Source organism: Vulpes lagopus, chromosome 9 (assembly GCF_018345385.1).
Source record: "Vulpes lagopus strain Blue_001 chromosome 9, ASM1834538v1, whole genome shotgun sequence".
Lineage (NCBI taxonomy): Eukaryota > Metazoa > Chordata > Mammalia > Carnivora > Canidae > Vulpes > Vulpes lagopus.
The window spans coordinates 482,678-497,874 of NC_054832.1; the positions used below are offsets into that span (position 1 = coordinate 482,678).

At 63.7% G+C, this 15,197-nt stretch overlaps 3 protein-coding genes across 6 annotated transcripts; 2 read left to right on the top strand and 1 right to left on the bottom strand.

Moving 5' to 3' along the window:
- Nucleotides 1-1,503: 1,503 nt before the first annotated feature.
- Nucleotides 1,504-3,867, bottom strand: SLC52A2 (solute carrier family 52 member 2). Of its 2 annotated transcripts, none has more exons than XM_041768815.1 (5): nucleotides 3,733-3,867; nucleotides 3,241-3,482; nucleotides 2,283-3,153; nucleotides 2,068-2,180; nucleotides 1,504-1,958 (listed from the first exon to the last, which is right to left on the bottom strand). In XM_041768815.1, exons 2-5 carry the CDS (start codon nucleotides 3,368-3,370, stop codon nucleotides 1,630-1,632), a joined length of 1,443 nt encoding a protein of 480 aa, XP_041624749.1. In that variant the 5' UTR covers nucleotides 3,371-3,482; nucleotides 3,733-3,867; the 3' UTR covers nucleotides 1,504-1,629. The 2 variants fall into 2 exon arrangements, with proteins under 2 accessions (XP_041624749.1, XP_041624750.1); XM_041768816.1 differs by having other exon boundaries at nucleotides 1,602-1,958; nucleotides 2,068-2,191.
- Nucleotides 3,868-4,204: 337 nt separating this feature from the next.
- On the top strand, nucleotides 4,205-7,156 carry FBXL6 (F-box and leucine rich repeat protein 6). 3 transcript variants are annotated; one of them, XM_041768794.1, is made up of 9 exons: nucleotides 4,205-4,599; nucleotides 4,816-4,974; nucleotides 5,126-5,189; nucleotides 5,491-5,622; nucleotides 5,697-5,804; nucleotides 5,890-6,003; nucleotides 6,072-6,303; nucleotides 6,389-6,635; nucleotides 6,904-7,156. In XM_041768794.1, the coding sequence occupies exons 1-9, from the start codon at nucleotides 4,205-4,207 to the stop codon at nucleotides 7,052-7,054; spliced, it is 1,602 nt and encodes a 533-aa protein (XP_041624728.1). In that variant the 3' UTR covers nucleotides 7,055-7,156. The 3 variants fall into 3 exon arrangements, with proteins under 3 accessions (XP_041624728.1, XP_041624731.1, XP_041624729.1); XM_041768797.1 differs by having other exon boundaries at nucleotides 5,890-5,922; XM_041768795.1 differs by having other exon boundaries at nucleotides 5,126-5,171.
- Nucleotides 7,157-7,371: 215 nt separating this feature from the next.
- TMEM249 (transmembrane protein 249) lies at nucleotides 7,372-13,129 on the top strand. Its single transcript, XM_041769416.1, has 8 exons — nucleotides 7,372-7,376; nucleotides 7,430-7,493; nucleotides 7,558-7,909; nucleotides 8,140-8,234; nucleotides 8,518-8,713; nucleotides 8,890-8,975; nucleotides 9,134-9,720; nucleotides 10,466-13,129. Exons 1-7 carry the CDS (start codon nucleotides 7,372-7,374, stop codon nucleotides 9,329-9,331), a joined length of 996 nt encoding a protein of 331 aa, XP_041625350.1. The 3' UTR covers nucleotides 9,332-9,720; nucleotides 10,466-13,129.
- The last annotated feature ends 2,068 nt before the right edge of the window (nucleotides 13,130-15,197 follow it).

Here is a 15,197-nt window from a genome sequence, read left to right on the forward strand (position 1 = left end):
GGAAGAGAGCGGGAACTGGGACAGGGCTCCAGCCCCAGGTGGGCAGGGAGGGTGCCGGGGGTGGGGGATGAGGGTGTGCCCACGCCCATGTCCTCATCCTCCTCCCTCTGAAGCTCTCCACTCACCACCATGGACAGCGGCTCCCGCACTCACACCCCACCGACCAGCCCGGACTCCCACAGGTGAACAGCCAACGTCCCGGGAGTCTGGGACCTGGCGGGGGCCTCCCGCTCTCAGGACCGTGCTGTGTCTGAGCCACTTGGGAGCCTGGGCCCTCCCAATACTTGATGCAGCCCCAGATCACAGGCTCAGGGGCCAAGGCCTCGGGTGCCCCCCTCGGTCCTCTGGCCGGTCCTGCCTGGGACCTTCAAAGGCTCACATGCGGGCCACGTCAAGGACAGGCAGCTTCTGAAGTTTAAAAGGGCTTCCGGAAACCAGGACAATCGTGGGAAGGAGCTGGGGAAACGGAGCAGGAGCCATTTTTCCCAGTGCCCACCACCCACCCGAGCTGCACGGTCCCCGCTGCAGAATGGCGGGGACAGGATCCCAATGCCAGACCCAGCCCCGCTGGAGCACAGCTCAGGTGTCCCGCCTCCCCTGGGGAGCCTGGGTCCCCCCACGGGCCTCCGCTTCTTGCCTGCCCAGGAAGCCCGAGCCCCTGCCCACTGCAGCGTCTGCCCACGCGTCCTGAGGCCTTGTTGGCCGCCTGGCCGTGGCCTTGGCCCTCCATCAGGTCCCTTCCAGCTCTTTACGCAGGATGACCACCCAGAGCAGCACAGTCCACAGCCTAAGGCTCTGCTCCCTGCAGATGCTACCCAAGCAGAGGCCCGACCGCTGTCCCAGGGCCGGGGCGGGTGTGGGCTGCTCAGGGACAGGGGCCCTTGGTCAGAGGCCCCGGGAGAAGGCACGTGCCTGCCTGAATGCAGTGTGTGGCATTGGCACATTTGATCACAGAAAGAAGCCAGAAACTAGCCGCTTGTGGCTCAGGGAAGGGAGTGATGCTCCTGACCAGAAGGATCCCTAAGTTGGCCAGGACCTTAGACCCCAGTGTTCTCAAAGCCCTACTGACGGAGCCCCTACGGTGCCTGGGCCTCACAAGAGGATCCTCCCGCACGAGCAGACCAGACGCTACCACTGCTGCACCACAATGAAGCAGCAGCCCCCTGCGGGACCCTCGCACCTCGCTGGCTCTGCCCACCACATGGCCGGAGGTTTGCAGAGCAGTGGCCCCCACAGGAAGAGGCCCCACCACCCGGCGGGAGATCCCGGGGAAGCTGGTGTCGGGTGGGCACCACGCGCCTCTGACCACGGTAGCCAGTCCTCGGGAGGAAGTTCCAACAAGCAATGGGGGGGTGGGCAGCAGAGTCCAGGGCTCAGAGGGCGCAACCCCAGAATCTATGAGCAGCCAGGAGGCGGGGGGGCCCTACCGAATGGTTCAAGTCACCCCTCCAGCTCAGCAGACGTCCACCTGCACAAAGACACTACAGGAGTTAACTACTCGGATCCATGGAGTAACAGTGATTTATTGTGTAAAGCCCACACGGGTTCCAGATCTCGGGCCAAGTCCACAGCCCTAGCCAGACCCTGGTTCTGGGCCTGCTCTGCGGTCTCCGCCCTGACCAGTATCTGCTATGGAGTGTACAGGTGTCCACGAGTACATCCACGTGTAGGAGGACCTCCTTGGACTCTGAGCACTTGGGCGCTGTGGCATCTCAGCCCGACGTCAGGTCCCCATCCACCCAGGCTTAGGAGCCACACTGGTCCACACAGTCCTTCCCGCTGCGGAACACGTGATAGATGCTGGTGGGAGGGAACATGGCAACAGCACCTAACAGGGAGCCCACCTGGATTGCCACTCCAGCTGCCAGCAGTGCCGGCCGGCCGCCACCGTGCAGCAAGGAGCTCGCGGCCACCTTCACGTAGGAAAACACACCCGAACACAGTACCCATGACAGCACCTGAATGATGGACACAGCAGCAGGCTGAGCATGAAATGTTCCCTGCTCTGGGGCAACCACCACCACCACCACCGCAACCACTTTGCCTCAGTATTCCCAGCAGACTTACCACAAGGACCACCCCTGCAGAGGTGCCCACCAAGGGTGGGCAAGGGCTCAGGACTGCCAGTGCCATCAGGTAGGCCCCAAAGAGCATGCCCAGCACAGAGAGACCACCCAGCCCTGCCAGAGACCTACACGGGTGAGCAGAAGTTCAGGACTGGCTGCACCACAACCCAGCGCCCATCCCTAAACTCCATCCCAAGCAGCCGGGGACCCTCATACCTGCATAGCACGCCCATGGCCAGAAAGCAGGCGAGAGGGTTGGCGGCGCTGCCCAACACCACTGCCAGGTGGTAGGCCAGGCGGCCATAGGGCAGGCAGGAAAAGCTCTGCACGGAAGGCAACACACCATTGGTCAGTGCATTGGTGATGGCCAGCAGGCCCAGCAGGAAGGCACTGTGGACAGAGAGCAGCCGATGGGAGTCAGGGTCTGGGCTGGGAGGGGCGCCTGCTGCTTGGTTCGGTGACTCCTGCAGCGGTGAAGCCTCTTCCTCCTCCTCCTCCACTCCTGGGGTCCTCACCCGCAGGTCAGACCCCAGACCTGCTGTGGATGCAGATGGTGGTGATGGCAACAACAGCAGCAGACCCTGGAAGGCGGCAGCCGAAGTGACCAGAAGAGCAGTCAGCACCCAGAAAAAGGTGCTGGCGGGAAAACGCTCTGGGAAGTCGTTGGGGAGCCAGAGGGTGCCATTGGCAGAGGCTGGCAGACATTCGAGGTGGCCTACGCCTTGCAGTAGGGCCAGCACACAGGGCAGCAGGGCGCTGAGGCCCTGACCCAGGAAGAAGGAGCGCAGGAAGGGAGGTGGCAGGTGGCTCAGGAAGGGCAGGAAGGTGACATTAGAGGCACAGCAGGCCAGGGCCAGCACGGAGGCCAGCGTCAGGAAGGCCACGGAGTGGAGCTGCCCCGCTACGGGGGCCACGTGGTGCCAGAGCGGGGCCAGCAGGGCTGTGCCCACCACGCTCAGCGCCTGTACCACCTGGATGGGGACCCGCTCGCTCTTGCCCGGAGCCAGCCGCCTCCACAGAGTCACCAACAACAGACCCAGGTTCCCCAGCGCCACCAGCACAGACAGATAGGACGGCAGACTCCAACCTGCGGGGAGGGGAGAGCAGCGGTGAGCGGCGGCGGCTCAGGGCGGCCGCCCCCGCCCCCTGCGCGCCCCCTGCACGCCCCGCTCACCCTCGGGAAGGTCTTTCACCACCACGGGCAGCTCCACCCAGATCCCGTTGATGGCAGCCCAAGAGCCCATGCCAAAGAGGGCCACCAGCAGGTGTGTCGACACCAGGCGGCCCAGCGGGGGTGCTGCCATCCGGCCCGCGCTGGGCCCCGCAGCACAGCCCAGGGTCACCGCCTGCTCCTCCGCCCCCGCCTCGGCCCGAGCGCACGCTCCGGCTCTGCCGCGACCCCAAGGCCTCCGGCACCTCGAAGAAAACAGACGCGGACGCGGGGCCACACGTCAGACAGACCTGCACGGCGACGAGCGGGGCCAGCGGGCCTCGACGGTGCCGGGCGGCGCACCCGGGAGGCGCTCGCGGCAGGAGGCGCAGCACGCGGGGCCCCGGGAGCACGCGGGGAGGGGGCCCCACGCCCCGCCTGCGCTGCTCGGGCCACCACCGCCCGCCCCCGGGGCGGACCCGGACCCGGGACGGGGATCCCCAGCGCCGCGCACACCTCGGCTGCCGCTCCGCCCCGGCGAGAGTCCCAGGCTTCTGCGAGCCGCGGGCCGGCGGGAGCGAAGGCGGGTCCGCGGGGAGGGGGCGTGTCCGCGGGGAGGGGGCGTGTCCGCGGGGAGGGGGCGGGCCCCGCACCGCCCCTCGCGGCGTCCGGCGGGCGGCGCGGAGCTGCCGGGCGCCCCCCGCCCCGACAGCCAGGCGTCTCGCCGCGCTCCACGGGCGGCGCCTCGGGCCCGGAGCCGGGGGCGGGGGCCGGGAGCCGCTGCCCCGCCGGACCGAGCGCCCACCCCACAGCCAGGACCGCAGGAAGCCGCAGGCCGCCCAGCCCGCCTCGGCCTCCCGCGAGGCCGCAGCCGGAAGTCCCGCCTCGGAAGTCGGGCGCGGGGCGTGTCGGCCCAGGCCCCGCCCTTCCGCCGCGGGACCCGCCCCTTCCGCCGCCCCGGGGCGGCCCGGGGCTTGGGCTGGGAGCTATGGCTGCCGGGGCGGCGCGACGGGCCCGGCGCCGGGTTCGGGGCGCGCAGGCGGCCGGGGAGCGGGCTCGCTCGGCCGAGGACTGGTGGTGGGACCGGCTGGCGCCGAGCGGCTCCGGGTACCACCTGCTGCAGTCGGACAGCATGCTGCTGGTGCTGCCCGGCCCGGGGCCTGCCCGCCCCCGCGTGCACCGGCGCGCCGCCCGCCGCGCTCAGCGGCAGCCGGCCCCCGCGCCCCGCGCCCCGGGCGCCAGGGCCAGGCCTAGAACGGCGCCCGCCCCGGAGCCGCCGCCGGGGCCCGACCCGGGCTGGGGCGACCGCATCCCCCTGGAAATCCTGCTGCAGATCTTCGGGCTGCTGGTGGCGGCCGACGGGCCCGTGCCCTTCCTCGGCAGGTACCCCAGCCCCGGGGGGCGCAGCGGCACGGCCCAGCTGACCTCTTGCCCAGCGGGCGGGTGGCCGCGGCGGGGGCACCGCGGGGGACAGAGCGCGGCCTCTCGGGGGTCCACGGAGAGCCCAGGGCCGGCCCTGCAGCCGAGCTGTCCGCAGCCTGGTGAGGACGACGGGGCCCGCGGTCTCGTCGCAGCCCCTCAGCCCAGGTCTCCTCCCAGGGCTGCTCGCGTGTGCCGCCGCTGGCACCAGGCGGCCTCCCACCCTGCGCTCTGGCACACGGTGACCCTGTCGCCCTCGCCGGCTGGCCGCCTCGCCAAGAGTGAAGCCAAGGCCGAGAAGAAGCTTCTCGCCTCCCTGGAGTGGCTTATGCCCAATCGGTGAGACCTTCCCTCTTTTCTTTCTTCCCTGGCTTCCTGTCGGCGGCTTGTAGAAGGCCGTGTGTGTCTCCCTAACGGAAGGGGTGGGTAGGGACGCCGCTGTCGGGCAGCATGGGAACACCGTGCAGCTCTGCCTCTGCTGTCGGCCCAGGTTCTCGCAGCTCCAGAGGCTGACCCTCATCCACTGGAAGTCCCAGGTACACCCCGTGTTGAAGGTGAGAGCTCCAGGCTGCCCTGCCCACCGGCCATGACATTTTGGGGTTGCCCAGTACTTCCAGGGAGTGGGTCAGGCACCTGGAGCCCAGTGTTGCCCCACGGGGATGCCTGCCTGGGCCTCCTTCCCTGTTGTTTCTTTCAGCAGGGAGGTGTCAGAACTGGGAGCACCATGTTGGCCTGCCGTGGGCAGAAAGGAGGTCATAGCTGAGGCAGTAGTGAGGGTTTGGTGTCGGCCACTGGTTTCTTCCTTTGTGGACACATGACCTCTCCCAATCTCTGCTGGTACTCTGTCTTCCACAGCTGGTTAGCGAGTCCTGTCCTCGGCTCACCTTCCTCAAGCTTTCCGATTGCCATGGTGTAACCTCTGACACTCTGATCATGCTAGCCAAAGCCTGCCCTCAGCTCCACAGCCTGGACATACAGCACTCCATGGTGAGCCCTGTGTCCCCAGGGGCCCTGAAGAAGCTTGGGCCGAAGGGACGGGTACCCATGTGCTGGGTTCCCAGGTGGAGTCCACAGCCGTGGTGAGCTTCTTGGAGGAGGCAGGGCCCCGAATGCGCAAGTTGTGGCTGACCTACAGCTCCCAGACAACAGCCATCCTGGGTGCGCTTCTGGTAGGTTGGTGACGGGCAGCAGCAGAGCGGGATGCTGAGCCCGGCGCAGCCAGGCCGCTGAGTCTGTTCTCCTCCACCTCTGCAGGGCAGCTGTTGTCCCCAGCTCCAGGTCCTGGAGGTGAGCACTGGCATCAACCGCAGCAGCACTCCTCTCCAGCTGCCTGTTGAGGGGCTGCAGAAGGGCTGCCCCCAGCTGCAGGTACCTGACACCCCGCCTCTCCCACCTGCCACCCTCCCTTCCCGTCTGCAGCCTGGGCCTCCCTCCAGGTGCTGCGGCTCCTAAACCTGATGTGGCTGCCCAAGCCTTCCGGGCGAGTGGTGACTCCTGGCCCAGGCTTCCCCAGCCTCGAGGAGCTCTGCCTCGCCGGTTCCACCTGCAACTTTGTAAGCAATGAGGCCCTGGGCCGCCTGCTCCACGGCTCTCCTAACCTGCGCCTGCTGGATCTTCGTGGCTGTGCCCGCATCACACCCGCCGGCCTGCACGATCTACCGTGTCAGGGTCAGCTTTTTCTGGGTGGTGGCTGGGCGGGAGGGATGTGGGCACCCTTGCCGCCCCACGACTCATGACCACTCTTCCCTTGCAGAGCTAGAACAGCTTCACCTGGGTCTTTATGGCACGTCAGATCGCTTGACTCTAGCCAAAGAGGGCAGCCACCTGTTGACTCAGAAGTGGCGCCACACTCTGCGGGAACTGGACTTGAGTGGCCAGGGCTTCAGTGAGAAAGACCTGGAGCAGGCCTTGGCTGCCTTCTCAGCCACCCCTGGGGGCTCACACCCAGCCTTATGCTCTGTCAACCTCAGGGGCACCCGGGTCACACCAAGCACAGTCAGGTCAGCATCCCCATTCCCGGTCTCTTGGAGTCAGTACGGCTTGCAAGTTTCAGGGTGCAAAAGGGGAGCACGTGTTGGCCAAGCTCCTCTTTAGGATGGACATTAGGGACACCACGGGTACTGGGCTTGGGCCTCGGTGGCTGTGGGTGGCAGAGCCAGGTGTGGCACCTGGGCAGAGAGGGCTCCTTACCTTGGCCGAGCCCCAGCGGGGCCTGGGTCTTTTGGGAACCAGCGGCTTGACTCCCCATGGTGTGCCCTGCCCCCACAGCTCTGTGATCAGCAGCTGCCCAGGCCTGCTCTATCTCAACCTGGAATCCTGCCGCTGCCTTCCTCGGGGCCTGAAGCGGGCCTACCGAGGCCAGGAGGAAGTCCAGTGGTGCCTAGAGCAGCTGCTCACCAGCCTTCCCTCCTCCAGCTAGGCAGCTCCAGACCCCCAGCCCTCAGGTAGTCAGCAGTACCTGCCACCCTTTCCACATTTTGGATGTTTAAGCATTTTTTAAACAATAAAACATTTTTAGGAACTCTGTGTGGTCCTTAAGGTGGGGATGAGAGGCCAGGTGTTGTGCCTACAGGAACCATTCAAGGCTAAAACTGCTGGGAGCCTGAGGGTGGGGGTAGGGGTGCATTGCTGATTCACCAGGTGCTTGAATCTTGGAATGTGTGTGTCCTGCCCTCAGGGACAGGGGGGTGAGCTGTCTGTGCTTGTGTTTGAGGCTCCGCCTGGGCAAAAGTGGCCATGGGGTGAGGGCGGCCCTGCTCAGCCGGGAGGTCCAGTGTGGAGTGCCTGCCTGCAGACCTCCAGCGCAGGCCTGGGATGTCTGGCCACCCGCCCTTAAGGCGAGGCCTGTGAACCGGTTGGTGCAGGGGGCCTCTGTGGTGTGGGCACTCCCCACAGAGGTAGGAACAGAACAGCCCCTTCTAGAACGCGCTGCCCAGAGCTTCTAGAATCCCGGACCGCCCAGCCGGGACCACCCGCCGCGGCGCTCCTCGGCCCTCCGTCCGACAGACGCTCCTTCCTGGACCGCAGCCCTGGAGGCTTTGTCGTCCCAGGTACCGGCGTGACCCTGAGCCCGGGGCGCGGGCGGCCTGCGGGAGCCCCCCTGACCCTCTGTGCCCAACGCAGGCCCCCAAGGGCCGGGCTAGCGGCCTGCCCACGACCTCCGGAGGCAAGCGCTTCCAGCTCTGGGCCCTGGGGCTCTTCTGCACCCAGCGCCACCTGGCCAAGCGCCTGAAGAACAACAGCTTCTACCCGTTCACCCAGCAGCAGCCCAACGGTGCGCGCGGGCCGGGCCGGGGCGCCCCCTGAACCCCCGGGGGGCTGCGGCCTGGGTGGGGGCGCGGGGCGTGGGGCGCGGGGCGGGGATCCGATGTGCGTGCGGCCTGGATGCCGACCGCGCCCCGGGCCCTGCGTGCGGCGGCTGCTCCGGCCCGAGCGCTGGCACTGCCACCCCCGCTGCCGGCAGGGCCCGGCCGTCCTCACGCGCCGCCGCCACGCTGCCCGCAGTCTTCGTGCTCGAGTACTACCTGGACACCCTGTGGAAGGGCACGCTGCTCTTCGTCGTCTGCCTCCTCCTCGTCAGCTTCGGCGTGGTGAGCCAGGTCTGAGCTCCCGGCCGCGCCCCAGCGCAGGGCCGGCCTCCTGGGGGCTGCCGCGCCCCGCCCGGCCCCGGCCCCGGCCCCGCCCCGCCCCACCCCGACACTCGCCCTGGCCCCGCCCGTGGCCCCGCCCCCCGACACTCGCCCTGGCCCCGCCCATGGCCCCGGCCCTCACTCACCTGGCCCCGCCCGTGGCCCCGCCCCAACGCTCACCGGCCCCGCCCCCTCGCCCCGGCCCCGCCCAGGCCCCGCCCCCTGGCTGCTCAGGTCCCGGCGGCTCCGGCAGGTGCGGAAGCAGGAGACTTGGGGCTTCCCCGCGTGCGGCCTGGCGGTGGGCCTGTGGCTCATGATTTCGTCTTTGGCGCGGCGCCGCCTGGTGCTGAACCACGCGCGGGGCACGTACCACTTCTCCATCCAGGGCCGCACCGTGTGTCAGGGCCCTATGCACCTGGTCTACGTGCGCCTGGCGCTCAGCTCCGACGGTGAAGCACCGCGCGGCCGCCGACCGGGGAGGGTGTGCAGGGGGGAGGGTGCCAGTCCTCTGCCCCGCCCCCCGGGCTCTGGCCCCCGGAGCCCCCAGCCCCCGGAGCCTCCCCGACCCCTCGCCCTCGCCCCAGCCCCATGGAGCCCCCGGGCTGAACTGCTCGCCCCACTGCAGCCTACGGAAGGTGCTTCTTCCAGCTGGTTCTGTGCGGCCACAAACTAGAGCCGCTGGTGCTGGTGCAGCTGTCAGAGCGCTACGAGGTGGGTCCCGGGCCGCACTCCCTCCCCTCCTCCGTCCTACGCGAGGCCCCCACCGCTTAGGGGCTTAGCACGGGCCGCTCCTCGGGCACAGCGCGGTTCCCACGCAGCCCGCGGCGCAGGGCGGACCGTCTCCTCCTGACCGCCGCCTGTCCCCGCAGCAGATGGAGTACCTGGGCCGTCACATTGCCCGGAAGCTCAACATCAACTACTTTGACTGCCTGGCCACGTCCTACCGCCACGTGGTCCGCCACTGGCCGCTGGGGGCCGCCTTCAGCCCGGGCATCGTGCAGCGCAAGACCCGCGCGTACGACAAGCGGGACTCCCAGTCCGACCTGGACCTGGACCTGGACGTGTGACGCCACAGGCAGCCCCGCTCCCCGCACCCCTGCTCACGAGCTGCATTCTCCCTTCCTGGCCAGTCTCTCACCTCTACCCCCTCAATAAAGCTGCCTCTCGCTTCCAGGAAGTGCTCCCTCTGGGAGGGGAGGGCAAGGGAGGGGGAGGAGGCCCCTGCTCCAGGGTCTTCCCCTACTGCCCACCTCCCAGGGCCTCAGGGAGCACATCTTGGAGTCTGGGCTGGAAGATTGGGGGTGGCAATAGGAGCAGGGTGAGCAATGAGCAGCAGGCCCCCCAGGACTCCTCACTGGACAGGTGTGGGACCCCCTGCCTCCCTGTCAGCAGCACTTAGCCGTCCTGCCTGGCCTCGGGAGTGTGGACCAATGAGGCATCCTGGAGTCAGAATCTGGTCAGTCTGTGTTCCTAGTCCACTCAGCAATGGGAGGGGGCATCGCCACGGGTCCAGCCTTGTGCCTGGGGCTACGTGTCCCCAAAGTCAGGGCTGCAGCGCTCCTAGGGAGTACGTTGCAGAGCCCTGGAGCAGGGTTCAAGGCCTGCTGGGTGGACCCATGCATCCCTGTAGCTTCCTTCCCCATGCCCACCGGCCCACCAGTCCCCTATCCCCTTGTCCAGTGGGTGTTCCCCCCTCCTGGGTAGCGGGAGCTGCTGTGGGAGTGGAGAGGGCAGTGGGCTATTGTGGCCCCCGCAGGAGTGGCAGCTGGCACTGTCCATGTGGCTCCTCTGGTCAGCATTTCCCCTCAGGGCCTCGCTGGTGGCCTAGGTCTCTGAGTGTTATGTCAGTGAGCATCCCTGGAACCAGAACCAGCTGCATAATTTGCAGGGCCCCATGTGAAATGAAAGTGCAGCACCTCTTGTTAAAACAGTTATTGAGAATTTCCAGGAGACACTAAAGCATTAAGCCCAGGATGGGGGTGCCTGCCTGGCTAGGTCAGTGGAGCATGTGACTCTTGATCCTGGGATTGTGTTTGAGCCCCATGTTGGGTGTAGTTTACTTAGTTAAACAAACAAACAAAACAACAACAAAACCCTGTATGGGCCCTTCTGAGGGTGACTGCCCGGGTCACATGCCATGGAGCTCATCCTGCCTGGAACCATGGCTCAGAGTCACTCACTGATCAACTCCTGATCCCAAGGTGGCCAAACCCAGTGGGTGCGTGGGCAGGATCCAGGGACTGCTGGAATGGCTTCAGGCAATGGTCATGGCACAGGTGCAGGCTCCTCTTGCCCCTCAGAAGATAGGGCCCAAGTTATCCCCAGGTGAGTGCCTTGCTTTTGCCAGGGGACAGACTGGAGAGGGTGAGCAGACCTGGCGTGAGGGGCTTGGGACAGGTTGGGGGAAACGTTATGAGGGGAAGGTGAGGAGTGGGAGGTGGAGGCCATGGGGCTAGCCTTGCTGCGTGAGTGGCTCGTGGTCGAGCTAGGCCCCCAGTGCGTCTGCTCTGAAGGGGTTAGAAAGGCATGTCAGTCCCTCGGGCTCTGGGAGGCTGCTCAGGTCAATGCTTCAGGTTGGGGACTTAGTTGCATCTAGGAAGGCAAAGTTCCTGTCCTCCTCGGGCTGACCTTCTTTTGGGGGGGGGGCAAGATTTTATTTATTTATTCATGAGAGAGACACATAGAGGCAGAGACACAGGCAGAGGGAGAAGCAGGCTCTCCGCGGGGAACCCTGATGCAGGACTCTATCCCAGGACCCCTGAGCCGAGGGCCACCCAGGCATCCTGGGGCTGACAATCTTAAGAGGGACAGAGCTAAAAGAAGAGCTAACTTGTATACTGCCAAAGAGGCTGGAGGTGGGGTGGTGTCCCCCTAGCTCAGGGGATCAGGGAGGATGCACATTTGAGAATCCTTCCCTGGATGGGGAGGGATGCAGCATTTGAGCTGATGCTGCAGGCGGGGGTCATGCAGAGCTCTGGAGAAGAGCACCCAGCAGGGGTGGGGGGTGGGGGAGGAGGGGGTAGGATGCAGGAACCAACTTCCAGGCTGGGCAGAAGAGGAAAGGACAGCGAACACCTTGCGAGGGCAAAGCGGGATCCCTTTGCCCATCCTCCACTGGTTCCTTAGGGAGAACCTCCCCCAAATTTAACTAGGCCTATGGTCCCACAGAGCAGGGACTGCGTTGCCGAGCCTCCATCGCAGGTAGATAGATGACCGTCGTCTTGGGACTAAGTCCTGGCCAATGCAATATAAGAATTGGCGTGTAGAATTTCCAAATGCGTCCTTAAGGGGGGGTGGCCTATCTTTGCCATTTCCCACCCCCCCACCCCGCTGGCCTGTAGGCACGGCACCTACGATGCCAGGAGCTTCAGCAACCACCTTGGATGACGAGGTACCAGGCACGGGTTGAGGAGAGCAGAGCAGCAAGATGGAATCGTGGAAGCCTGAACACTGCAGCTGCCCTGTGCACTGGATGGCTTAGGCTGAACTCTTTGCAAAAGAGTAAGACTTCTAAGTTTAAGTTATTGTTATGCAGAGTTTCCTAACACTTGTAACCAAGGCTCTGATTCAAAAAGAAAGAAAAGAAGAAAAAAAGGATTGTTAGCTTCAAGGGGCGACAGGGTGGGTGGAGATTCAGAAGCTTCAAGGAACAAAAACAAGGCAAGGTGTGAAACAGTCTTCCCAGAGAAGGAAGACGAACAGGATAAAGAAAATGTAGTAAGATTTTCTGGTCGTGTGCAGAGCCCACTTCGAGACGTGTTTTGTAAACTTAAAGGGTGAGTGAGTGTGCTTTTGTGTTTTTCTCTAACGCAGTTTTGCTGCTTGGATGCAGGTGTGGAGTTGGAAGATAGTTCGGTCTAACAAGGGTTGGGGATGTGTGAGGACAGTATAAGAGTGTGGGGTTCAGGGAAGGGATTACAATTTTGGACTATGGGACTCGGGCTGGGAAGGCAGACAGTGAGGACGGGAGTCAGGGGCGCAGACCAAGCGGCTTCAGTTCCCTGTTGATACCTAACAAACCAGCCTCAGCTTGAGGCCTTTGAAACCGCAAGTCCTCACTGGAGCCGGGCCACAGGCGGGGCTCAGCTGGGTGGTTCCACTTGCTCCCGGTGGGGGCCAGGCGTCCCAGCTGACCCCCAGCCTCCAGGCCTCTTTTCAGGTGGTCTCTCATCACTCAGCAGACTCTCTTGTTACCGGTTTCCAGGAGGGAGTGTTACAAGCGGCACAGCCTCACTGGGCCCCATCCCATTAAGCCTCTGGGCTCATCATTCATGCCAATGTCCTAGTGGCCAAGCAAGTCACAGGGCCAAGCCCAGAGTCATGTCCATGAAAAGCAGGAGTTTCACAGGGGTCCTGAATGTGGGGAGTCCACCACAGTGCACCCTCTGGCCTCTCCCAGACCCCCCAATAGCTCATCTCATCACAGCACCCGGCTCAGACCTCAAGTCCAGGATCTCCCATCTAAGTCAGGTCCAGGGGCAAATGAGGTTGCTCAGGGGTCCTTCCTTGGGCCACCCAGGTGTGTGTGTCCTCCATGCAGAGACCCATGAGCTAAAAAACCCCAAGCTCTCTTTCCCTACATACAGGATGTACATGAATGAGACAGGGAAGGATACCTTTAACAGATACTCTATTAAAATATGAGGAAGTGGGACACCTGGGTAGCTCAGCGGTTTAGCACCTGCCTTCAGCTCAGGGCATGACCCTGGGGTCCTGGGATCAAGTCACACATCGGGCTCCCTGCTCCGAGTCTCCTTGTCCCTCTGCTTCTGCCTGTCCTCCTGATCACGCTCTCGTTCAAATAAGTAAAATCTTAAAAAAAAAAAAAAAAAAAAAAAGATACTGCTTTACATCTCTTAGGCATCTGAAGGAGAAGCCTCAAGGTCCTACATTTCTTAAAGACTTTATTTTATTTTTTATTTATCCATGAGAGACAGAGAGAGGCAGAGACACAGGCAGAGGGAGAAGCAGGCTCCCTGTGGGGAGCCCAATGCGGGACTCGATCCCGGTTCTCCAGGATCATGCCTTGGGCCCAAGGCAGGTGCTCCATGGCTGAGCCACCCGGGCGGCCCTCTCATTTCTTCTTGAAAACTAAAAGGTCGGGATCCCTGGGTGGCGCAGCGGTTCGGCGCCTGCCTTTGGCCCAGGGCGCGATCCTGGAGACCCGGGATCGAATCCCACATCGGGCTCCCGGTGCATGGAGCCTGCTTCTCCCTCTGCCTGTGTCTCTGCCTCTCTCTCTCTCTGTGTGACTATCATAAATAAAAACAAACAAACAAACAAACAAACAAACAAAAAAACTAAAAGGTTCCGTCCTTAGCTCATTCACTGCTTGTGATCCGTTCGATGTGACTGGCAGCTCGCCGCCCTCATGGCTCTCGAGCCGCGGGTACATCAAGACAACAGCGCTCTATGATCTCGCAGCTCTGGGGACCAGAAGTCTGAAATCGAGGTGCCCGCAGGGTTGGCTCCGTCTGGGGTCCCTGGGCGACTCCGCGGCAGGCCCCCTCCCAGCCTCTGGCGGTGCCGTCCTCGGGTCCCCTGGCCCATCTGCCTCTGCGTCCTCAGGCATCTGTCTTCACCGGCTCCCTGTCTCGCGGGCGCGTTCCTTCTCCCTGTAAAAGCACCAGTTCCCCTGATTAAAGGTCCCCTGCTCCCGTGATGCCCTCCCCTGAGCTAACGGCATCTGCAAGGACCTTATTCCCAAAGAGCATCACATCCTGGAACACCTGGGGCTTAGGACTTCAATACATTATTTTTGCAGGTGACACAGTGGCACACACGACAGGCATTTCCACCATTTCCTGGATGTCTCCTCTCCCTGAAGCAGGTCATTAGGTACATTTTCTCCCTTCCAGGTGACGGAAGGCAACCGCCTCGCCGTTCTCTGCGCTAACACGCGTCCCCTTTCTCTGGCCTCTGTTCATACTTTCTTCCCTTCCAGCCTCAGCCAACAATCTCGTCCATCTCCGCTTGTCACCTGGCCCCAGAGCCAGTGCCACTGGTTCAGGTGTTGCTGTGCCAGAGCACGCTCTTGGGCCAGGGTGGCCATGCCTGGTGGTCAGCTGCCAGGACCTGGCAGGCCCTGGTGCCACCCAGTCCCAGACCCCCACCTGGTGGTCAGTTCAGGTCCCCTGCTGTGCAGGCCACTCCTCTTCTGGCCTCTTGCACACGACAGGCGGCGGCCACAGCCTTCAGCTCATGGACACTGTAGCTGTGCCCCTGGCCATAGCTGTCACCCCCTGGGACTGACCCCGGAGCTGCGGGGACATGGAGCCCAAGCTCCCAGGGGCCATGCTTGCTCTCACTCCATGGTGCCTGGGCTGTGTGCTCCACCTGCAGGGACAGGTGTGTCACACACTAATAATACACCCCCTCCTGCACATTCCTTTTGAAGAACACTCTAACCCACTATAGAGCTCCTTTGGGTTTTAGCACCTGCCCCTGTTTCCACACCCGCAGCACATGCTGTGAGTCACAGGCCTTGTGGTAGGAAGTGGGGACAGACCCGAGGGGAGTATACGAGGACAGAAGAGAGAACGGTCCCTGAATGTTCAAGGAGAGGATGTCCTTATCAGGGGGCAGCACTTCCGCCAGCCCAGCTTAGGGGGTCTGGACGTGAAATACGTGCAGGGCACCCCCCAGCTGGCCTCACCCCATACAGGAGGTTCTTGTTCACTCTCAACCAGGACCTGGGCCTGGCACAGGTATTTTGTGTTTTTTAATATTTTTATTTATTTATCTACTTAAGAGGAGTGTGTGCGAGAGAGAGAGAGAGAGAGAGAGAGAGCCCGCAGTGGGGCTCCACCCAGGAACCCGGGATCGTGCCCTGAGTGGAAGGCAGGCGCTTCACCGATGGAGCCCCCTGGGCACCCTGGCACAGCTTTTGCAGTAAGTTTAGCCTTCTTTGAAACAACCCTCTCAATCCCTGCA